This window comes from Fulmarus glacialis, unplaced genomic scaffold (assembly GCF_000690835.1).
Source record: "Fulmarus glacialis isolate BGI_N327 unplaced genomic scaffold, ASM69083v1 scaffold2931, whole genome shotgun sequence".
Lineage (NCBI taxonomy): Eukaryota > Metazoa > Chordata > Aves > Procellariiformes > Procellariidae > Fulmarus > Fulmarus glacialis.
This window is the reverse complement of record NW_009194684.1, coordinates 155,350-181,035: the sequence shown is the minus strand read 5'-3', so window position 1 is coordinate 181,035 and position 25,686 is coordinate 155,350. Positions and strand designations below refer to the sequence as shown.

General features: G+C 36.5%; 1 protein-coding gene across 1 annotated transcript in view; it reads left to right on the top strand.

Annotated features, from left to right (window-relative positions):
* SPATA17 (spermatogenesis associated 17) overlaps positions 1-25,686 on the top strand; it is a 53,496-nt gene that overhangs the window by 3,930 nt on the left and 23,880 nt on the right. The window contains exons 2-3 of the mRNA XM_009587847.1: positions 13,340-13,543; positions 19,884-20,035. Of these exons, the coding sequence (XP_009586142.1) occupies positions 13,340-13,543; positions 19,884-20,035 (356 nt within the window). The remainder of the gene's footprint in view (positions 1-13,339; positions 13,544-19,883; positions 20,036-25,686) is intronic.

The following is a 25,686-nucleotide window of genomic DNA, read 5'->3' as shown; positions in this document are numbered from 1 at the left end:
ATGAAATATTGAGCTTTTAATCAACATGCTACATATGCCAGTAGTATCAATAACTAGTCAAGTAACATCTTACAGAAATGAGCTTCTTTTGTTTGAAGGAAATTTCTCCTACATGATTCCCATAATTATGAAAAAAACCCCAACAGTCAAGTCCATGCCCTTCTTGTCATGTGTTATGTTGTCTGCTCCACCTACTGGTTGCTTGTTGCAAGAGACTCCAGTGTAAAATACAGCAAGAAATAAATCTGTGAGGTGGCAACTGTGGTGCTTCCAAACGGAATTCCGTTTTAAAAATAAGATTCTCTATATTTCAGATTTTAAAATTTATATATATATAGTAGTGTTTTCCTTGCCTATTTTTACCTTAACAGGCTGATAAATTCTGACTTCATGATGAACACGATAAAAATTGCAGTATGTATTTAACAAGCCTTTGCTTGTGTTAAGAATATTTCTTGTCATTTCTTCTTGGTAACACAATAGAAATAACAGTGCAGATGTATTTTTTTCATTGTTTTTATCTGTTTGATCATGAACTGCATTGTAATTTCTTATTCAGACATGAAACTTATAATAATTAAGTTTTTCTTATTAGTCCAACAGTATGCTATTTCCACTACAGTGGTAATGATCCTTTTTTTTAGTTGTCATTAATAAATTAACTACTTATTAAATGTGGTTTTCTATTATAAACATGTTTACCTATGTAGATTAGCCTTCTATATCCCTGTAGTCCCCTTTCTGTATTAACAAAATTCACTATAATTGAATAGGTTCTTCTGCTCTTTGTCATATTCACAAGGCTCACATTCGTAGAAAGGGCCATGCTTTGCAAAGTGCTGACAAACCACCTTTAAAGTCAATGAAAGATAGAATCGCTGAATACATGGATGGCACTTTGTAGAAGCGGATATGAAGAGCCCACATTTGTTGGAACATGTGGTTGCATGATTCCTGTCATCGGTATTTCCAGCCTTCCAAGAAATTTTGCAGGTGGTCTTTGTCTTACAATGATGATTAGAATTACATATATAATAGACTAAATACAAAGATCCAGTATCAAGCTAGAATGCAGACCTGTATTGTTTAAGTATCTGCTGACAGAGCAAGCAGCAATGCTGGGGTGAGTCTGTGAGTGGGAGCAAGTTTGTCAGCTGCTGCTAGCACTACTGTTCCTGCCCAGGTAGAGGACCTGCAAGTCCACAGTGTGCTATGGAGCAGAAGGCAGTGGTAACTGAAAGGAGCCAGAGCAGGAGAAGTGGTGGAAAGAGCAGACTGGTGTGTGTCTTGTAAAATCATTGAGACCATAAAAAGATTCCTATGGAAACAGTCTTCAGAGTGCCACAGCTGAAAAAGCCTTTTGCTATTACAGTTTCTCCTGCAACTGAGAAAAGGATTGGAGAATCAGCAGAGCAACAGACCTTTTCCCGTTACTGTATAGTTTTTTCCCATATAGCCAACAGTACTGGGTGAGGTAAAAGAGAATTTTAATTCTCTTTTCTCCAACTTTCCTCTGTTTCTAAACAGATAAACCACATTTACCTTTTGTCAGAGAAAATGAATGTAAAACTAGTCCAGTAAGCCAAAGTTCTTTGTGATATAATGTCTGTGAAAGCTTTGTCACACAATTACAAAATGTATTTTGACATTATTGAAAATGTGATGTTATACATGCATCACTTTTAAGTTTATCATTGCTCTGGCTCGTGGACTGAGTCCCAGCCTCACTTCCAAACCAGGACTTCCTGCTCTGTGATAAATCATGCTGAGATTAGATGAGCTAATACTGGTCCTCTGTTCTGTGGGATCTTCTGTTCTATCTATCTGAATGCTTTAACTATTGAGAACTTGAGAAAAATTAATCATGCAGTTGTGTGTGTATGCCTACTTGTGATTTATTTACAGAATCTTCTTTCCGTTGGGCCCTCATCAATTAGAAGATCTGAGTCAGACTGAAGGTTCCTTTGGCCCAGCATCCTGTATTTGACAGTGGCCAACAGCACGTGCCTAGGGAAGAGCAATAAAATGGGGCAATGGGGCAATGTAATGACATGCCAAGAATACTCTCCCAGTTTCCAGCAATTGTTAGTTGAAGGATTTGTAGTATTTTGTTGTAGAGCTTTCCACTTTTGGATTATTAAGGTGTTCACTTTTTGCCTCTGTATTGCTCCAATTCCTGCCTCTCTTCATACTCAGAGAAGAAATAACCTAAACAGAGAGAGTGTGATAAGACATCTAGGCCCGCAACACTAACTAGCTCTCAAATTGTGCTTCCTTGGAAGACCAAGTTCACTCATTCTCCTTGCAGTATTGTTTTGCAGCATGCTCATTTCACAGCATATACTTTCTCTGGTATTCCATCACAGGAGAATATGCAACTGCAAAGTGCCTTATTCTTTCTCCACAATTTGGTGAGGTTCTGCGGATTGCCTCTTCTGCTCCAAGCAACAGTACAGTCTGTCACTTTCCAGCCCTCTGTAGTAGGGTGGCAATTTCTCCTGATATCCTTTGGCAGTTTGTGAACAGATACTGCTCATAAGCTCCTGGGTAATTTAGAGCAAGAGAAGAACAACGCCCATGTGTAATAATAGGCCCTTTTTGTTATAAAATTACAAAATCTATGACATTTCTTTTAGTAACTGCCAGTAATAAGACATGAGTTATCTTTTTGGATTGCAGGAGTTCCTTCAGTTTTCAGTGCCTGCTCGAGTGTGTTACCGTCTCTCTGTTGAGTCAAGGCTAATGTGTTTAGACACGTGGCTGGTATCTGCCCATATTTATTCCCATTGAACTAATGCATTGGAAAGGATTACTTGTAGGAATATAATAGCTGGTGCTATAAAATAAGGAAGTATTTTTAATGGAACTAGTCTTGGCTGAGATAACCCTTTCCAGGGAGACATAAACATGCGAGACAATAACTCTTTAATTTAAAAAAATTTAAAAAAAACCCCGTAAGAATAATGTTCTCTGAGGAGGAAGAAAATGTTAGCATCAAGTGAGTAACAGTGAAAAGTTCTAATTTCAGCAATAAGAACCGAGTTTTTCCATTCTTACTCTCTCTGTGTAACACCCATACTCCATAAGCAGTTCCACTTTAGGGTAATGGGAGTCATTTAGCAAACTTCTGTGGTCTCTGGATTAGGGCTTTTGTGTATAAAGGTAGCAAAAACATGCCTCAGGGTTACTTTTGAGCTTTTGTTTTTCAGACCAGTTTAATTTTGATTTTCTGTGGTTATTGTAGAACTCAAAATTATATCCCTTTTATCAATTGTATCAGTCCTTATTTCACGTTTGTCAGTTCATGGAGTAAAATATTTTAAATTCAAATTCTATTGAATGCTAAGGTATTTTTTAATTACATTTTTCCTGTCAACAAGAGATGGCAATTCATAAACATTACACTGACTGTGTGTCCCCTTTTTACACTGGAAATCAGGAGTTAATTCTATTGAAGTTACTGCACTCACATCAGGTGTAAATGTTCTAAATGAGAAAGAAAAAAAGCCACAAAATCCTTCCTGGAGCAGGCTAATGAATATGCAGAAGACAACTGATTAATATGCTTCTAACCTAATGTGCTGTCCTGTAAGAACTTGAAAAACAATTGGTCTAAAATGACACTGTTTGACACCCACTCTGCCTCTGGACACCTGGCAGTTTTATTCTTATAAAGGTGAGGACTCAGTGAACAAAGCTCTGGCCTTTGATCTTCAGATCCACAGTTTAAGAGACAAGGCTGCAAGTTTGGTCATTTGAGCTTAGTCCCGAGTGAACAGTCCACATCACGAAATGATTATACATAATTTGTTACTATTGGCAGTGTCTGTTCAGGAAAGGCCAAGGACTTAGCTAGCATGAAGAATGAATTAGCTCTTACCTTTTACATTTTATTTCCTCCCCCTTTACTGTTGTAATTTTATTATCCTGAATCTAAAACATTCAGGGGATGAAATTATCATTCATTATAAGTACTAATACTTCCTGAAGATGAACTAAAATGGTTAATTTTTTTTTTAATGTAGGTGCCCCAATCACTGAACATCCCCACCTATCCATGGGTGTTTAATATCCACTCATCACTTCTCTGCCAAGAAGTCAGATATTGCTGAGTACTTTCCAAAGCTTGTACCATAAAAAATCCCATTTACATTAAAGAGGAGAGAGTGAGCTTTCCTAGCTCTCAGGCACGCTTGCAGCTACATTTAAATAGCATTAGTATATAGAGCACCTCATGCTACAGTGTTCTGTTTTTATAAAATATTATTTCCAAAGGATTCTCAATTTACATTAAATCCTTCTTACAGTACTTATGACAGGTATGTTTGATCAGCAAGCCTTCTTCGTGTATTCACTTCCACATTGGAAGCCAGACGTATCAGTCTATTCACAGATATTCACTATAGGAAAATCATTCAACTCTTGTGCCTCATGGGGCACTATACACACAATCTCAGTTCACCTGAAAGGAATCTCAGTTAATGTTTCTGTCAAAAAGAAGGACAAAGTAAGGTAAACTGAAAGCAGCCAGTAACTGAGCTACTGTTTGTGATTCTGGAAGACATTGTACCTGAGCAAAGAAAAATGTTTATGTCTAGAAGGTTAGTTCCACTAGGGCTGAATTCCAAAAATGACCTTTAAGTAATTTGCACACACAATCAAAAACGTTTAGTTCTCTTAGAATTCGAGTCCAGCTCTTGCCCTCTGGGATTCCTCATCCTGCGAACACTCAGGACTGTAGTTCTGCTACTCAATACAGTATCATGGTGATGTAAAAAGAAGGCAAGTGCTAGAAGCCAACATATACCTCCAGAATGTATCTGGTGCACACTCTGCCAAAATCATTTAGTGACAAAGTTTACAACTTTCGAGGATTTTCCAATTTTGCTCATATCCTTTTCAATCAGCCTTTCTTTTTCTCTAAGAAGGGGTGGTTGTCTCCCTAGAGAGGGCAAGTACAATGAAAGCCAAAACTAAGATGGCAAGCTTGGTGATCTTCATGCCCAGAAAAGGGTAACTCCATAGGTTAGGGAGCAATGGGAAGAGGATGGGGAAGTGCTATCTGCTGACACCATACCCTACCTCCTAGATGGCTATGCACCATTTTGGATGTATTTCTCCCCAGTGTCAGTGAAAAGTACTTCCTTCCCATTCACTCTTCTCATAAGTCTCATTCTAGCACAAGTGGTAAGTGAAAGTGCTTCCAACAGAGATCAATAATTCCTCCCTTTGCCACACTTCCCAGAAAACAAGATATTCACATCTTATTTTTTAAAGATAGAGAGTGAATGAACTTAAAAATAGAACAAATTTAATAATTTTAAGCATGTTCTGTGACAGTATTTCAAACACTATTTTTCCTAAAGGCTGCTTATTATAAAATCATTTCAGTTTGTTTGATAACTGGATAACTGTGCAAAGAAAGAGTTACACTGAAAAATCACCTGTCATTAGAAAGACACACAATGGGATGTAAAGTTTGAGTGCTGTTTTGTGATTGATCCTGTGCAAGCTCAGTTGTTTAAAGGCATATCCATGTAGACATGGCAATATTTCTCAGAGCTTCTTCTAAATAACTTGTTACTATCCATGTCACTCATACTAAGCATATGTTATCATAGCATAGTGGCATCTCTGTATCTACCATGTATTACAGCATTTAGCATTTCTGCATCTAGCATTAGTCATTTAAAAATCCACTAGCTAGAAAGTCCCGGTACTTAAACTGTCTTTTTCAGCATCTGAATTGCATAATCTCTATTTGTGTGGATTTTTTCTGGACAAGAAACTTCTTGCTCAACTCCTGCGGGTAGGATTAATGGCAGAGTTTAAAGGACAAGCTGTGTGATCTATCAAAAGTGTACATGCTGAGATCTTAGAAAAACATGACCAAATTTTGTGTATTACTGTCAACTGGGGTGGCAAAAGGGTTGGATTGCTGCAGGGTCAGAAAACTGGTAAAAGTGAGTTATATATTGAATGTTGGATTTGTGTATGATGTGGTACACACATTTAAAAAAGAATCTATATTGCAAGGAAATTACAATGTAGTGCAAGTATCAGCTAAATAGCTCACACACAGAGCCACATTCACACACACTTGCACAGAGTGGAACTCCACTGATATTCCTCAGATTGTTACTGGGATAAATTTGGTTGATGTGTAGTAGTCCATCTGGTGTTTATACAAGTTTGAGGTGATGTATAGTTTTGCTCAGGTAATTTTTGAAACTATTATATCAGAAGTAGTACATGCTAAATAAGAGATAAGTGCATGAGAAGAGGGAGGTTAGGAATGGCATGGGAGAAGTCATGAAGATAAAATGCTGTACATTTCTCAACAGCAAACCTTCCTGTTGATTAAGAAGTGGCACTGATGGTATCCTTGCTTTAATGAAACTTCAAGATGAGTGATGGACATACCAATTCTTTTGTTTTTCAGCTCTTAGGCAAGTGAATAGTATAATGGTAAAGTTCTTTCATTAACTTGCACAGTTTATTCAAGATTCAATGCTTTTGTTTAGTATCTAATATATACTGTTAATTTGGGAATTGTGTCTGTCCTGCAATGGACATGATGAAAACTGTATATCTTTCCCCATCTATTGTTTTCTTTACCTTTATTTTGCATGTTTTCTTTGCTTTCTATTTCAACAACCTTTTAATAAAATCTTCATCTTTTCATTTGTGCTTATTACATCTCTCTTTTCTACCCATTGCTGACTACCTTTACTAATCTGACTAGCATGGCTCTGTTCCCTCTTCTTTATTCTTTCCTGTATACAATACTGTGACCATTCATTAAACCTTCACCTCATTGTTTATTGGTCTCATTGAAGACTGCTTTGTTAAACATACTGCCACTTTTCGAGTTTTTAGTCATTGTCTAATCCTATAGGTTTACTACAGCAAATTGTTTAATAAATCTGTCAGAATATATGTCCATGAGAGAAGATTCACATGTAAGCACAATGCAACAGACATAAGGAACAATGAAAAGCAATGAAATGTTACATTGTTTAGCTGCATATATGTATTTTTAGAGAAGTGAATGAATTCTGCATTTAGTAACTATTTTGTTAACAAAGGAAATTTCTGTATGATTTTCATCTCCATTTGTTAAGAAGAGCTTCTCCTGTCTTCTGATATATTGTTGTAGGTAACTCCTGGTTTACAAATTCAAAGATACTAAATGGTATAATTACAAGGATTTTTCTCAATCCAGTGAGAAAAGGAGTGAATTTCGAGTTGATTTTTTCTTACAAAGCTAATCTTTTCCATTTTGAAAATGACAGTAGATGAAATTTTAATGTTAAACATATAAATAATATCACACATTTAAATAAGTGTTTTAAGGCTCTGAAAACTTCTCACAAGCATAAATAATTTTAGCCTCAAAATAACACTGTGAAGTAAGGAAATAGTGTCTGTGTTTTCACATGCAGTTATTGAGACATGGCAGAATAAAATTACTTTCAGAGATTATTCTTCAGACTAAGCTCTTTAATGCCCATTTATACAGGGTGGTTGTAGAAACAGGTTGGTTTTCAGAGATTCCTAGAATTTGTACATGATCCCATATTCACCCCAGCACTTCCTGAAGAAAAAATTATAACAGTAATGGAATTTCCTATTCCTATTTTTAAAATAAAGTTATTAAGTGAGTTAAAACCTGTTTTTCTGCTTGTTTTGAAATTGGTTAGAAGTCAGTAAGAGAACTCTTGAATGCTCTGTCTCTGTTTTGTGTCTTCACCATAAGAGTATTGTTTCCCATGCCATCACTCACTCATTCAAGTTATTATCCATGATCTAGTCAAGTCATCAAGAGCCTGCATAAGAATTAGATTTGACAGAGTAAGCCTCAGTCAGAGAGAGAATCAATGAAAGGTAGATACATTTTTGGGATCCCTCTGCATTTTCTGGGCTGCTGTGTTTTGGGTATTGTGCCACAATCATCCATGCATTAAACTAAGAGTTTGTTTCTCTTTTGTCTTGTTGCCTAAATACCCAAGCAGTTGGTACCTGTTTGGAGACTTAATTAGAGTTTTGTTGCCTGCAGTTGAACTTAGTGTCTGTGCAGGTTCAGAGGTTGATTTTATGGTCTGTGGCCAGGACACTGGACTTGAATGTTTCCTTAACACCTCATCGTATAGTCCATAAAATTGCAGCCTGGTTTACTTATAAAAGTGCATTTAAAACATGATTGCACTATTATTTTCGTATCAAGCAAACATTTCACAGATGAAAAGGACTGAACCGAGCTTTAAAATCTGAAGGCAGAATAGCAATAATTAATGCTTCTATTACTCTGTTTAAACAGAATATATATTAAGCAGAAGACAGGTAATTAATCCCACTTGAAAGAATATACGCTATTCATCACTCATTTATGAATTCTTCAGTCTCTGCATAAAAGCAGTATCTCAAACAAAGCTAAAATACCTTAGGTACAATAACAGGCGAGGTCCTCCAATTCTTATTTAGATGAAATTCCTGAGAGTATATTTTTATAAGGATTACAGTATTAGGCCTAAGGAGTAGCATTAGCTCAGTGAGAACTGAACCTACATTTATAAAGCTGGGTGACATTTTTCCTATTGTTAGCCATGGTAAGGAAATTTTATCTCAAATTGGAAAGTTGAACCAAACCATGGTATTTTTCCAATATCTGAATAAAGTTTACACTATATTTCTTAATTGTTAATGTAAAAATGTGTTCATATTAGTTAAAAAAATCACAGATTATTCCTAGTAGAATGCATTCTAATGTGGCTTAAATATTTTGATTTTTCAAATTTGAGTTCATGGACATAGTTTTATTATACTTGTTGCTAGAACAGTATTTACAGAATTTTTATAGATGGCTCTTTTCCCAGTAAATTTCATATTAAAGATATTATCCTTTTATTTGCACTACATATGGAATATTCATATTCTGACAGCCTGTAATAAACTAGTTATTTAGAAGTTTTAAACTGCTTTTATTTTACAGACATGGTTGCAGCATCATACAAACATGTTTTTTCCTTGTGAATCATTAATGTTTTAAGGTATTTCTTTTACCTCCTAGAGAAACTATATCTGGGGATTAACAAGATTATTCACTGGAATTCATGTGGAAGCATAACTGCAGTAGCTGAGAAATGATCATGTTTCCTTTTAGTTCTCAGCAAGAGTAATTGAATGTTGAATATCTTACTAAACGCTGGACTGTGACAGTGTGTTAACACTCCGACTATCTCCTAACAGCAGGGCAATTATTTGCTGAGTGGGATTTTTATAAATCCCCTGGCAGTAGTATGTCCTGATAATTATGATGAAGTGCACTGGTCAGTGTTGATTCAGCAATCCCATCTCTAGCAAATATTTCATTCACAGCTCTCCTTCATGCTTTTACTTTTATGGCTTTTAAAGATCTCTTACCTCTCCTCCTAGCTTGCTTAGTTTTTTTACAAATTACAATGGACCAAAAAAGGATTTTCAAGTTAAGTCCCTATTTTGTTGAAGTCTTTTCCTTCTTGTTTAACTCCTTATTAAAAGACCAAAGTGAGAAAGTAGGACTTTATTTAGGTTCTTACTGTGACAACCACTTGCAAAGGCTTCCTCCCTCAAAGCTGTTTTTTTCAAGATTAAATGACTGTTAAAAGAAACATTTATATTCATGATAGTTGTTGATTATTTCAGACTTTCAGAGTTGATATGGAAAAGTAATTAAAACAGATCATACCTTTATTACAGTAGAGTTAAATTACAGTAAAAAATATTTTAAAGATATGAGGATACACTTTCTATTGACTTCATGCTTATATTTTATCTTCAGCTCAACATCATCAATTTTTAATTTTGCATGTATGTAATTATTTGCAGTGCAGTAGCTACACTGTATCTATTAGGGCATGTTTTGTTCGGAATTTTATATGTAGACTTTAAAAGCTCAGTCAAGAAATAAGAAAGAAGAATAAGAAATCATTCGTTCATAAATAAAAATTGCAGCATCTAAAACTGTTCACGTTTTATTATACCACTTGGGATCACCAATCTTTTCTGAGGAACTATCCAGCATAATCAACACAGCCTTGTCTTTCCCTTTCTACCTGCACCTTTTGCTTTCCTTTCTTGCTTCCTTCTTTCTATTTCTTTTGCTGCTCCTTTCCTTCATAGTTTAGCTTTCAAGACAAGCTCCTTAATAATTTCTTTGTTGTATTCTGGGAAAAACCAGTTAAGTCTTTCTCTCCGTATAGAAATGATAAATAGGAAAAGATGAAAATGGATATTCTACAGCATAGACTAAATATAGTATTAGAGGTGAAAGCAGTACAGAATATAAAAAAAACCCCAACAAATCTTTTCTTTGCTAATGTTCATTAAATTAATATTTGTTTTCTTATGTTTTTTTTTCTTTCTTTATATGCCACCATTAATTATAAAGATAAGAAAATGATTGGGAGGAAACTAAATGATAGAGTGTTAGAAATGCAAAATGATTCAAAATATTAATGTAATGCTAAGGATGACTGGGTAACAAATGGTACATTTGCCAGTATGCTTGACCTGACACAATTAATATTCCAGGTCATGCTTGGGTTTCCATGATGGAAGGTCTGAGGAAGAGAATTCTAGGGGAAAAATATATGTATTGTATAACTCATTTCTCTCTTTTTTTTCTATTTTCCCTGACGAGTCAGAACCATAGTCTTAAAAAAAAAAAAAGTCTGTGCTTTCACACCTCATTTGCCATATTCACCACTGGGCCACCATTCGCCAGAAGGGCCTGATGCAAGGAGGTCAGTAAGAAGCTATTAGCAGAGTCCCCTCCTGAGATTTCTTTGGTCTTATTGAGGTGGAAGTTAGCATGACAGTACTGCAAATAACTCAGTTGTAGGTTTTTTAACAGTTAGCACAGATTTCCCCATAGTGTTTATCACTTTAGAAAATTGTTCCTGGAAATGAAGTCCCAGAAAGCTGGCTTTGACAGAGGCCCTTCTTAGTTTGAAGAACATGGGTACAGAAAAATGTGTCATTCTCCCTGCAGACAAGAGGTACTTTTTGTAGCCTATCGTAATACTTTGGAGGGTAGCATATTTTCTTACGGACTAAAGGTGGAGAAAATTTTGGAATCAAAGTATGAGGTAATATCTCAAGACAGATACTTTTCTACCATTGAAAAAGCAGTATTAACTACAATGGTTTTGTAGTTGAGAGAATATTGTATTAAAGTAGGGGAAAGATGAAGTAATGCTTTTAACACATTGTACTGGTCTCAAGAAGATATGCAAATTTATTAAGTACCAAAGGCTTTGATCCTCCAGATTCTTAGATTTCTGCAGACTGCCAGCTCCCTGCAGAGGATAGAGTGAATAGGGCATCCATCAGCACACAGCACATGTGCAAGAAATTACAAAAATAAGACTCTGATTTGCAGAGATATTTAAAAATGAAGGGAAGCAATTTTGCCTGAGATTGGTCTGAACTGGAAAGTAGAATCCAACTCATCCCCTTGTCTCTCCTACCAAACATCGCCAATTTTAAATCTAGGCCTAAAACCTTACCACAAACGTTGGGGAATTTAGAGTAAATTTTATCTATCTAGATACTAACTCTGCTGATTGCTCTGCTATCTGTCTGTTTGAATACTTGAACATATATAATTAAAATGTAAAGTAATTAACATGGATTGCTTGAAAATTACTATTTAAAAATGCACTTCATAATCAATTTTGACCCAGATCTTACAAAGAGTTTTAACTGTAGAAGAAGCAACAACTTTTAAAGTGTCCAACTGGCCTCACTAAAACTCCAAATCCATTTTCAAGTTGGTACACTGTATGTGTATCTGCACGTGTTTAACCTGAAAGCATGTAAAAAAAGGAACAAAAGCTCTTTGTTAAGACACCTTTTCAGCAATAATAATTCAAAAGACACGGAGTCAGTGGATTCCCACACCTGTTATGGCTAATTCTGGTGTCATTAAAAGTGCTAAAAGCCAATCCTATTTGTGCACCTTGAGATACTCAGCAGCATTTCAGTGTTTGATCCCGTTATGAACTATAGTTTTTTCTACTGCCAAACATTTAAACAAAGAAACATCAAGTATATTCATACGTAATATCTCAATATAGATTGCAAAATGCAGTTTCAGAAAGCCATTATATTCATGGAGCCATTTATACTTGCTCTAAGTATGACTAACAGAAGCAACGCCATTTCTTAGAGCCCAGACAGCACATCACTTTGAAGTTATTCTTGCCTGTAATTCTTCAGAGCAAAAATGTTTAAATTATTTAAGATGATGTATTTTTCCTCTTTCAGGAAACAAAAAACAAACCTGTGCTATGTAGATTGAAATAATCTAATTTTTTTTTTGTTAAAATTTCCTACCCAATTTGCTTTTCAGCTTTTTTTTTAATTTTCTTTTTTAAAGAAAAGGCTTTAAAAGGGCTGTAAATTTTGGGCAGATGCAGCCCTGATCAGGGTTTGCTACTGATCAAGAAATCCATGCCCGCCAACTTCAGAGCTGTTATTATGCCATAGTGGTTTATTCCAGATCATCCTGATTCTCAATGGTCACATGGAGATGTTTTTCTTCTGGAAAACATTTACATTTTTCAGTAACATTTTAGTTTTCTATAAAATATGTGTTTCACAGATGTACCGTGAGAAAGCAGTATCTCTCCCACTAGCCATGGACCTCTGCAGACGCATGGCATGGCTAGAATGCAGTGTCCACATTAGGTGGGGTACAACAGCTGAACATAGATGACGTAGGAGTGGGTGGAAAGATAAAGTAACAATACTATGAGCAGTTCAGTGAAATGTGAAAAAAAGGTAGTCACAGGCAATCACTTTTCTGTTTTACTGTTATCAACAGAGTGAAGACAAAAATTCTTTCATCGGAATGTAGGCAGATCCGATGGCCGTGGTAGGACTAAGGGGTGAAGAGCCATAATGACCATGACATAGAGTTGCTTTGTATATCTCCAGCATGGAATCTAATTTACATGGAAGACCTTGACTGTGGTATTTTATATTTGACAGAACTTGTGCAACAAGTATATAGTGTAAATGCATTCAATAATTGTGGAACAGTGCAATAAAGCCCAAGACAAAAAAAAAACCCCAGATTATATATTACATTATCCTATTTAAACCCTTTTGTAACTGTAATGCAATGCCCAGAGATGCATTTAAACTATAAATCTATCCCACATCAGTAATCGTCAGAAACTTCGTGTAGAACTGTTTATTATATAGGTTTTTTTAATTGGTTTGATTTATAGAATAAATGCAAGAATGAGTTCTAAGTTAGATGAAGTCAAAGATAACCCCATCTTCTGCTCAGATTGCAGGCATCTACAATTCGCCATTCAGAAAATCCCCAGATCCAATGGAACTGCTGCTACGGAAGTCAAAGCCATTGAGCCACAGACGGCAGCAAATTAAGAGTCCCTTTGCCTATGAGCTCTATGACTGGCCAACTTGTACAAGGCCTCCGACTTTCTCCACAGCACAGCCTCTGCCACCTATTGGCAGACAGAAACCTCAGGTAACATTTTTCAGTGTCTCTGAGGCAGCTTTTGTTCATATCTTTTATCATAGATTATCATAGAATATCTCAAGTTGGATCATCAAGTCCAAAAATCCCTTCTGTAGATCTGGTTTTTATATATAGGTCTAGTGCTTGCATTCAGCATGTAAAGTCTTTGAAACAGATTTGCCTTAAAGAAAAAGAAACCTAGGTGGCATGTAAAAACAGGGAAATAGGATTCTTTAGACTTTACTTTTGTTCTTTGGGGAAAAAAATGTTGTTTCTGATATTTCAAAGGGAAGACCTGGTATAATTAAATATCAATATTATGATTAGTTAGAGGTAGAATTCCTAATTTCCAACTTTAAATCAATTTAAAAATAGGAGAAATGAAAGGTAATAGGACAAATTAACCAGTTGTGATAACTTTTTCCTCATTTTGCAATTATTTTGCAATATGAAGGCCAAGAGACATCCTCTCAGTATAGAATAGTTCCTGCTCTTTTGTGTCCACTAGCTGTGTGTCAGCTTTAATTACAAAAATTTCTACATTTTGTTCTGCATCACAGCCAAGTTGCCCAGCTCCCATTCTTAACTGTCATGGTCTCAATTTTAATTTCAGTTGATGTCAACATATGTTGCAGATAGCTTTTTTTTCTCTTTTATAAGGTAATGGAGATCTCTGAGATAATGCATCAGAGTGAACGTCCCACAAGATGGCAAAACAGCTTTTGCCACCTTATTATCAAAACCTGCTGGGAATATGCCCAGTATACACAGCAGATAGACTTCTGAGACCTTTATGTTCCTCACTTGATGACAGTACAATGACATGTAGCTTTTGCCAGTAAATGCCTCATACAGATACTTTTGGGATTGAAGTATTCTGTCTTTCCCTCTATTCTGAAGATTTTTTCAGTTTGCCCAATCTACTGAACCTTCTACTTACCTCACACATATACTTTCAGTGCTGGTTTGACTTTGAATGACCACAATGTCTTCAGAATCTCTTACACTTTTTTTTTTGCACTCGGTCCTGTATTTAAATTTTTTCTTCTGTATTTTGCTTAGAAAGACAATGTTTCTAAATGAGTCCTTCTCAGTAACTTTCACTGAAGTTCTCATTTAGCTACAGAAATTAAACAATAATAATGAGCAATAAGCAACATATAATATATCTTTATTGGTATTTTACTCCTCTGAATCAATATGGTTATTTTCACTATATTATTACAGCCCTTGGTAGAGGTGATCAGAACACAGTCTTAAGTTTGAACTACTTCTGGGTTCAAACTATGTGTACACACGGCATCTGCCACAATTTACCTGTGGTTTATTGATTCCATCCACATTGTTCTTCAGCGGGGACAGCCATGGGCATACTGGCTAACCCACACAGAAGAGGTTTTTCTCATCTTTATGTCATGACTGACTTGTCCGTAGCAGGATGAGTCTGTATCGGTGGTGGGACTTGAAGGCAAAGGCAATTGGATTAGAGCACGAGGAGAAGATGCAGGCCTGCCAGAATACTTCTGGAGAAGTAGAGGTGAGCCACACAGAGATTCACACTGCTTATAACAGTAAGGATCAACTTCAGGGCAATTCTCCACCTTTGTCCTTCCCTCCTTATGTTCTCCCTAGCTTGACTGCGTGAGCTTCCTCATTGAATGAACTCATTGACTCACATTAGAATCGAGACAAAGTGTGAGCCAACAAACAGTTTGGGGGATCAGGGAGTTTGGAGTTGAGATAGAATCGTAGAATCATAGAATAGTTTGAGTTGGAAGGGACCTTTAAAGGTCATCTAGTCCAACCCCCCTGCCATGGACAGGGACATCTTCAACTACATCAGGTTGCTCAGAGCCCCGTCTCACCTGACCTTGAATGTTCCCAGAGATGGGGCATCTACCACCTCTCTGGGCAACCTGTTCCAGTGTTTCACCACCTTCATCGTAAAAAATTTCTTCCCTATATCTAGTCCAAATCTACCCTCTTTTAGTTTAAAACCATTCCTCCTTCTCCTGTCGCAACAGGTCCTGCTAAAAAGTTTGTCCCCACCTTTCTTATAAGCCCCCTTTAAGTACTGATAGGCTGCAATAAGGTGTCCCTGGAGCCTTCTCTTCTCCAGGCTGACCAACCCCAACTCTCTCAGCCTTTCTTCATAGGAGAGGCATCCCCCTGATCATTTTCGTGGCCCTACTCTGGCCCTGCTCCAACAGGTCCATGTCTTTCTTGTGCTGTGGGTTCCAGAGCTGGACACAGTACTCCAGGTGGGGTCTCAGCAGAGCAAAGTAGAGGAGCAGAATCACCTTCCTTGACCTGCTGGCCACGCTTCTTTTGATGCAGCCAGGATATGGTTGGCCTTCTGGGCTGTGAGCGCACATTGCCGGCTCATGCCCAGCTTTTCACTCACCATTACCCCCAAGCCCTTCTCGGCAGGGCTGCTCTCAATCCCTTCATCCCCCAGCCTGTATTGATTCCGGGGGTTGCCCTGACCCAGGTGCAGGACTCTGCACTTGGCCTTGTTGAACCTCATGAGGTTCACACGCGCCCACTTCTCGAGCTTGTCCAGGTCCCTCTGGATGGCATCGCATCCCTCAGGTGTGTTAACTGCACCGCTCAGCTTGGTGTCATCTGCAAACTTGCTGAGGGTGCACTCGATCCCACTGTCTATGTCATTGATGAAGATATTAAACAGTACTGGTCCCAATACAGACCCCTGTGGGACACCACTTGTCACCAATCTCCATCTGGACATTGAGCCGTTGACCACTACCCTCTGGATGTGACCATCCAACCAATTCCTCATCCACCGGACAGTCCACCCATCAAATCCGTATCTCTCCCGTTTGGAGAGATAAATATGACATTATAGCTTTACCTTCTGGATCCAAAGGGGCTATGATGGTCCTTCAGTAGGATGTGACTGAATGCACTGTCTCTCAGGACAGAGGGGAAGATTTTGCCTAGTGGACATGGTATAGGAGTCATGCTTCTAAATAAAGAGGGAACTCGGAGGTTTTCCCTTAAGTTGCTCTTGCAAAACTGCTTTACTGTATACAAAGTATCTTACAAGCTTCAGTTTGGGTTTCTAATATTTTATAGACCTTTCTAAGTTCAGAGACATGCACAGCAGTCGTGCACAGATAGCCTTTTAGAACAAACCCGAAGAGTTCTGTTTATTTTCTGCACCTCAAAGAGGGAATTTACTATATAATACTTTAATCCTTTCAGCACCCTGGGATGTACACTGTGGGGTAAATTTTCAAAGCACAGCGCATGGATTTAGCTGCGCGACTCTTATTGATGTTAATGGGAGTCACACGGCTAAATCCCTGCACAACACTTTGACAATTTAGGGTTGTATGTCTAAGAAAAGGACACTGGTTTGAGCTGATGAAACAGCTGGAAATGAAAACCCATCAGAACGCATCATCCTGAAAGTTGTCTGGTGTGACAATGAGGAATTTAATTACTAGATATATTTGTGTCCTAGTTCTCTGTGGTAACACTTTTTGGCACCAAGCTTCTTTTTCTAATATCTAGCAGGCCCACTGTGAGTCACTTGTTACTTCACTGTTCTTTCAGGTATCAAAAATTTGTATTGCCCATAGGATTGGATATTTTATATGAAAACATCAATTATATATGTTTAAAAGAATAAAAATTAGCTAGCTATCAGATTTCTTTTATGGAAATGGGTATTTAGCATTTTATAGGTAAGCTCTGTGTGTTTAAGATAGTATATTTTAGTGATGCTTGTACATGAGTTAGATCTATCATTTTTATTACTGAGTTAGCTAGAATTACAGTTTGATGGAAACACAGATAACGCTAAAATTAGTCTTCTGCTCATTAAAAGGCATTAATAACAGCAAGCCCATTGCCATTTTTAGGGGATTTTTTTGCATGCTGTTAGCTCTCCTGGAATGGGGGAAGTGAAGAATGTATGATTTCATGTAGATCATAATTTTTATCATGAGTTTCTGATTTTATGGTAAAGTAGTAAGAATGCCGATCTGCTAACCTTTATTTGGCAGACCAATCGGTAGCGAGAAGATTTATGCTACTCAGTACAAATTCCAAACATAGAACATAGAGTTGTGTGAGTTGCTTTCAGGGTGGAAACTATTGGTTGACTCCCTCCCTTCCTTTCCTAGCCTGACCTCCCCAGGAAGATTTCTGTTTTGAAGCAGGATGCCTGAAATGCTTGCAGGCACTGCCAATTCGAAAACATTTGTAAGCACCATTCTACCACAGATTCCACAAACCTTAAAGTTAACTTGTAAAATGGACACAGGTAAATGGATTTTTTAGAGGTCTTGTTCTTGTTAGATATATTCCTTAGGTGCCTGTTGCTAGGTAAGTTTCTTCAAATAATGATTCAGAAGAATGATAAAATCTGCAGGGAATGTTTAGAACTATCTTAATATTCTAACATATATACCCCACTTTCATTAGTGATGATGCAGCCTTGTTTGAGAGACCTTTGCTTAGTTACACTATTTCCCCCCTCCTTTCATTAGTATTTGGACTCTATTAATTTCATTTGAACTATGGATTGAGAAAGACTTAGAAGGTCTTAGAAATTAAAGATGGAAAAAAATCCTTGCTTGGATATCTGATTTGACCCTTACTCTGATGGAATATGAGTCAATATTTTACAATGAAGAAGAAATACAATATTCTGAAAGACTATTTTCTAAAAGCAAACATATTTATCTTGATATTATTTGACAATAATACATTTCTTTCTTCTTTGCTCCATATATCCACTTCATACAAACATCTTGCAATATAGAGTATACATTTTTTATTATAAATTTTAAACTTTTTTTATAACTTGATCATCAGACTATGTATTACTAGAACATTGCTCACTAGCTTTAAGGACCTGTTCTAGTATTGATTATTCTCTCACAGGAGATAACACTTTTCATTCTGTTTTTAAAAACTTACTGTGGTCATATTAAATGAACATTTTTTTTTAAGCAGACTTAGAAAGTAGAAGCAAGAAAATATTTGCAAGAAGTGTAAACGCTATGCTCACTTGCTTATTAGGACCTTTAAAAAGATCTCCCAATCATGGTGCTGTGCCTTTAAAAAGTGAAGTTCCAATAAAAATCCATTAACTACTTTCAAATACAGCAATCCTCCTGTCCAGCTGTGAAAAGTACTAGATGATACTTATTTGCCATTTGTGTTATTTACGGTCCATGACTTTTATGGTAACTGGTTCCTATTATTGGTTTCTATTAATGTAAAACATAAGTGAACATAAATGAGGCGTGAATCATTTCTTTTTATTAGCCCCACAGTCTTCACTCAGTGCTTGCAGTAACTCCAGCTGTGACTTGTTAGTGATAACCTATTTAAAGAAGGATATCTTTAAGAATAAAGACTGTGATTAGCATTCTTTGTCTGTTCATAGTTTCAGAAGGTTTCACTAGTTCATTGCAGGCTCAACAATGATGAAAATAAAATAAAAATTAATTAGCAACACTTCTAAATCCAGAGTTGCCTCTAAACTGTCCTGAGCATACTATGGCACTAATTATACTCCACGTAAGTTCTTACTGGTTAGTACTAAGTCAAAAGCAAGACTAAGATATGTCACTTTGACAGCACAGGAGAGTACTTCCTGCTGCTATTTATCTGTGTTGTTAAATGGTAGATGCTGATATGATCAGTTATTAAACAATATACTCTGTAAAAAAGATATATATGCGTATAGAGACAGAAAGAATTGAGCTTTCTTTTTTTTTAAGAATAATGAAATTAACATGGAATCAGACTTTTCAAAAATGGACTATACACCTATATTACTGAAGTCATTAGTTTGAATTATATTAGAAGAATAATATCTTAAGTCATGTATTAAGTTCCCTTCCAGGTAGCTTTATAGTGAAATTGAAAAGAGCATGTTCTTTAAGATAAAACATTATCCTATGAAAAGGAAAAGACTTAAGCTTTCTGGTTAAGCAGAATCTAGATACAGTTAATACTTGTGTATCAGATTTTACTTCAGCAATATTTTTTTCTAAGGAAAAACTAGGTTTTCCTAATGAGTTCTAACAATGTATTGTTTTATAATAATAAATATTTATTAGTAGTTAAATAAATCTAGAGTGCACATTTCTCATTCTCTCTTTGGAGCTTTAGAGCATGTTATCAACCTTTGTGTTATCTGTAACTCTCTATCAAAATGAACTGCTTTAATTATTTTGGAAGAAAAGTCTTGCTACGCTTCCCAGACATTCTGTGTCCTCTTTCATCAGTGGTGTGTCATGAATAAAAGAAGGAAAGAAAAGAACTGTAACCCCACAATAAAACACTTACATTATCCTATACCTTTCAGGGGCCTTTCCGTGATACTGCTGAAGTATTGCGGCAGCGCTATAAGCCTTTGGAACCAACCTTGCGAGTGGCAGCATCAATCAGTTCACCACTAGAGAAGGCCAGAGAGGAAATGAAAAGGGAGGAATGGAGAAATCGTATACATGACAATGAGTAAGTTCTTTGCTTTTTTCTTATATTGTTATGAGAATGTTTTCTTTATTCCGTTGCTTTCAGAAACCTTTCATGCCTAACAAAATGAAATGTCAAAACTGACAGCTTACTAGCAAACATTCTATATACATACTTCTAAATTCTGTGTCCTTAGATTATAAAGTGTTGAGGGCAGAGATCCTGTCTTGTAATTGTGTGACATGTGCCATCCATATCTATGAATCTATAGAAGAACTTGTAATAATAATAATAGGTGATGCAACAGATGGGTTTAATGGGAAATAAGAAAACAAATGCAAATTCTGTTTTGCCACATGCACCTTGCCAAGGAAAAAATACTGTTTCAGTCTTCGTATTGAGGGAGCTTACAGACTATGGGAGGAAAAAATGGTGTTGCATGCCAATGAGACTTGCTTTCTCTCCCAGTAGCCTACCAAGGCTCACTTGGAAGGGAAGGGAGCATATGCTGCACATGTTAGAACATGATGCAAAAACTGTAATCATCTTTGAAGCAGTTTGGTTTCCTAAGCCATAGCATCTATAATAGTGTCAGACAGGCCAGTTCTTTTCCATACGATCCCAAATACAGACATAATCCATCCCAAAAGATTTAAGGCTTCTATCCCAAAAGACTTAAGGCTATTGCCAAAATATTTCCAATTCTTTTCTTATCATGATGGAACTCTTTTGTCCAATCATAATGAAAGCCTGTTAAATCACCTGCTCTGGCTTTGTAGTTAACTAGAAAAAGTTGAAGTTTTGTCAACTTTTCCCTTGAATTCACTGCACTTGGCAATCCTTTGACAGTTTAATACCAGAATTCAGGACAGAAAGGAATCACTTTTCCTCATGAACAGCCTGTGATCCACTGATTCACTGGGACACAATGCTTTGCTATCTTTGATCTGTTTCAAGCTTTTCTGTCAGCTCCATGTTGCCGTGTGTCAGCTTCAGAACTGGGACTTAAGAATGCCAGAACCAATTGCATTTGCATGGTTTAGCTTTTATGGTCTTATTGTTGGATCGTTTTCCTCACATTTTCCCTGATTTAATATTAGTAATGACTTCAAATGGAAATTCTACTCAAAAACAGTTTTGAAAGAAAAAACCTCTTAGTTCAGCTACTTTTCCACTTTTAGGAAATGTTATTTTTTATATTTTTATATTTTATATATTTATTCCTTTCATACCAAAAACATAACTGAGTTAAGTTACAAATAAAAATGTACTTCAGTTTTCTATTCCTCTCTGTATTCTTTCATTTATTGGGATGAGAGGGAAGCAGCGTAACTTTCACATCTCAGCTTAAATCCAGGCCATTTTTTTTTTTTAAAATTTTTATTTCTAGCTTCTGCCAGTGAAATTTAAAAAAAAAACAAACCACTAGGTAATAATTAATGTTCTACCCCTCATTTGAAGTGTTCTTTTCACTGAATAAGTTTTGACAGATGCATTCCAAGTGAGGATGGATGATATCCATCATTTATAGGCATGACTATATTGCCCAGTCTTTATTTGATGAGGCTTACCCCAGACATCACCGTGTCAACAGTTTTAGAAGATCAGATCTTGTAATAAATACTTCACTGACTCTCTTCAGTGAGTGAATTGTGAAGCTTTGGTCTTGTACAGTTTAAGTTTGGAGTCTCCAACTTTGACAGATATTAATTGATGAGGGGTCTTTATTTACCTTATGGGTAAGGAAGCATTTAGTGCCACCCTTAATGCACAGAAGCAATGTCCTAACACCAATGATTCTCAGCTTCATGCACAGTAAATGCATAGTGTATTATACATTTTCAGGCTGTGATCATTCCATTTGTGCTTCATATTCAACCAACCATGCAAGGGTCACATCTGTAACCTTGAAAAGGTGATGACAGAGTTGCAGGTCATCATCAGGACTAACGCTCACTAGTAATGCTGCAGCTGCTGTGTGGGATGCCAGTCTCCAGGGAGGAGTCAGCAAAGGGTTACTCAGATTCTACAGTAGTTTTTTCTCAGTAGCATCCATTATGAATTGACAAATTTCTGTCTCTTTCTATGTAATTGTGTACTTTGGGACTGTATTTCTTTCTGGTAGTGCTTCCTATGCTGATTATTCTTTTATTTTAGAAAATAAGGAGAGAATGAACAGTGGAAGTGTGTGGCATTTGTTGAGAAAGCTTGTGTTTGCATAAAATGACAAACTGGATCTTTGATCTGTGTATTTCCAGAGTGAGTATTTTGTGATATTTCTTAAGATAGAAAAATTGTCGGTGCATATCTGCAATTTCCAACAACATTCAGAATTCCCACTCACCTCTGATTATCAGCGTTCTTTAAAGTGGTAATATGTTTTCTCTAAGTGTTTCAAGCTCTGTGAAAGTTTTTGCTTCTGATAAAATGCAGAAATAATTGAAAAAGCTGTGGGAGAGTTTGAGGCAGGTGGAAGCAGTACAAAGGAAAGCAAGAGAGAATGTTGTGTGTACTTAAAACAACTGCTGGAATTTCCTATTTTGTAATGAAAGAGCAAGTGGGTAATCTAGCCTAATAAGAATGATTCCTTTTTCTCATGCAATTGAAGCTGTTACTGTCTCATTGTGTTATTTTTCATACAAATGAAGTGATTTCCCCCTCCGCTTGGATAGGAATGACAATTGGACTCCTTTGGGATGGCCACTTAATAAACTAGTGTCTAGTTTAAGACACCAACTGCTGGATCCAGCAGATTTAGATCACTAAGCATGAAAAGTTCTTTACTCAGTTGCAAGCAACTGCATGCTGGCCTAATTTTCCAGAGAACAAAAATGTAAATTATTTTCATTAACTTTACTGAAATCTGTCTCACGTAATATGCCTCATTCTTCAAAGTACACTATTAAACATCTTTATAAAGTCAACATACATCAGAATGAGTTGCAATGTGGTGACAGAATAGGGATAAACCAGCAACAGTGTAAGGCTGAGGTTTCTTGATTTATTGTAGCCTTTTGGTGTGACATCAGGCTAGTCATCTCAGCTTCTGGCTATGTCTATGCTCAGTGCTGTACTGGAGATAACCAAGCTAGTCCTGAACACACCGGTTCACTTGTGTGCAGCAGAGTGCAATGTTTGCACACCCTGCCTCTCACATGCTGTGCGAACGTTGCAGCACTGAGCTCCTCATGGGCTTATTCTCAGCCAGATAATGCTTTGCTTTAGAACCAGCTTAGGTGCTTCTGTGCTACATAGTGCTGTGCACGAAAGGTACACTTACAGGGAAGTTAATGACATGAATAAGCTCTATACTTGGAGAGCATCAGTGTTATGAGCTGCCTGGTATTAATGGTAATAAAATTTAAAAAGCAAGTCACTTTGATAAGATTTAAGATTTAAAAAAATGTTTTAATTTCTACATTTATAAGATCTTTTACTGTATTTCTGACTTAGCTGCAGTGAAAATGGTTACTACATTTTATGTCATACAAATACAGCACATCTGAAAACTTTTTTCAAATTATACTTAGTTTTCATATGCTTTGCAACTTCAGCAATTTGCATATTTTCCGGACTGTTATTGTATTATGATAAACAGGGATTATCATATATTTTCAGATAATGTTTTCTTAACAATTCAACTTCTATTTGTAACTCTTCCATTTATTTTAATTACTAGCACAGTGTGCAACATTTATTAATCAGCAGAGTCTTTTTAAGTTAAAATACTAAATTAGCTAACCCCATTAACACAGAATACTCCAAACAAGCAGTAATAGGAGAGGTAGTTACTGTGCAAATCGTATTATACATGCGGGTGCTCTAGGGCACAGTTAAGCATGATTACCCTCTTTTGATCCAGTATTCCTCTGCTTCTTCCAGCTAATTTCCACTGGAAATTTACAAAGTAGTGCCTTCATTTTTCCATCTTAATTTTTCTAATGAAGCTCTGGTGCTTTATAACACTGGGGATGCAGATAATAAGTCTGTATAATTAAGAAGTTCCGGAATTTGCTGCAGAAGAGATATCTCTTACTTCCTACAAGAACTAGACTATGCTTTTCTTTGGCACTGTACATTATCACAGACAGGGGTTAAACAAAAATGGCCAGAGGATTCTTAAATTTACTGACGTTAGGATAAAAGTGATTGATAGTTGATTGAAAAAGTATTTAGTGTATTACTGTAGACAATGTGTAATAATGCACCCAAAATAAGTTTCTTATGGAAAAAATACTGTGTTAAAGGTAATCTGACTAGATATGTTAAGTAAAATAGTCTGTCTTTATTTTTGTAAATAACACTTTGATTTTAATATGCACTTATTATGAACTAAATAATGGCTGCCCTACTGCAGTTGTTTTTGCTATGGAAAACCATTGTGCTTCTTCCTTTGTTCCCTGAGTGAAAAGATAGACACTTTTGGATTTGATGAAGAAATTACTTCAGGTATAACCTAAATGTGAAAGCTTAAAACTGATTTCATGTTTCATTTAAAGAAAAAAAAAAGATTGAAGATTCACAGCTTGCCAATAGAGAAGCTTAGTTTGTTTGGAGCTAATAGTTCATGGTCTTCTTCAAAGTGAGATAAAATTGTTTTATTTGAATTAGATCAAGACAACAAGGAATTGAACTGCTATTGCATAGAACCATTTTAGATAAAAATTTAACAACACTATCGCACATCTAAAGTTAAGATTTTGGTAGTATTTTTACTACTAAATTACAAAAATGTACAGTACATACAAATATTACAAAAGTTTGAAAAACATGTAAGCAGAATATTCCTTTTAGTTCTCTGGTTTTAGTATTTCTTACTGTGCCCTGGTAGTGTAACGTATATGGCAGTCTAGCAGTCGATCTACTGCCAGTTCTTTCTCAGAAGCCTGGGTAAAGTTTGAAGCATTTCTGATATCAAGATTACATGCTTGCACTGCTAGACTACTGGGATTTTGCCTCCTGGGCAGATCCAGAGGACGTGCTGAAGGACCACTCTGTTTTTTTGCTGCCATTTAAATTCAAGAAAAAGTGAATGTCTCTGAACTGTGTCCTGTTTGTAGGTACCATATAGCATTGGGATGCTGCCGCCCAGCAGTAAATGATGGACCAGACAAATCCTCCTTTCTGTTTGTGTTGCTGTTCTTTCTTCTCACATTGCCATAGACACCAGAGCCGAGTACCTACTGCTGCTTCTATCATCTCGGTCGATCCATCTGGAAAGCCTTCAGTGTCTAAAAGGCCTCTTCCATCTTCTGTCACAATAGTGAGAGATATTACAATAAAAGAGACGGAACAGAGGGAAGAAATGGTAGGTGAGGAGATGCAGGAAGAAAGATCATGAGGGGGTAAAAATGTGGGGAAAAGAAGGATTAGAAAGATGAAATTAATAGTAGCAGAGGGGTGCAGGATAGGATGAGTGAAGGGAGAGAGAAAGCAATTTTTATTTTTGTTAACAACAAATATCTAGGGTATCTCTCAAGATTTAAATTGACACTAGCAGTTGTCAGGTCCAGGATTGGCTACTAAGTTGAGGCTTCTAGGTCTTTTTACGCTAATTAGGTTCAACATAGCGTGGTCCTGGCAACAGTGCAGCTGGCCTTCATTACCAGTGACACTGCCAGCTTTGGTCCTGGTCATTCCTCAGGTTGTGTATGTGTAATACTGCTATTTACAGGACCTGAGATAGTTTCCCA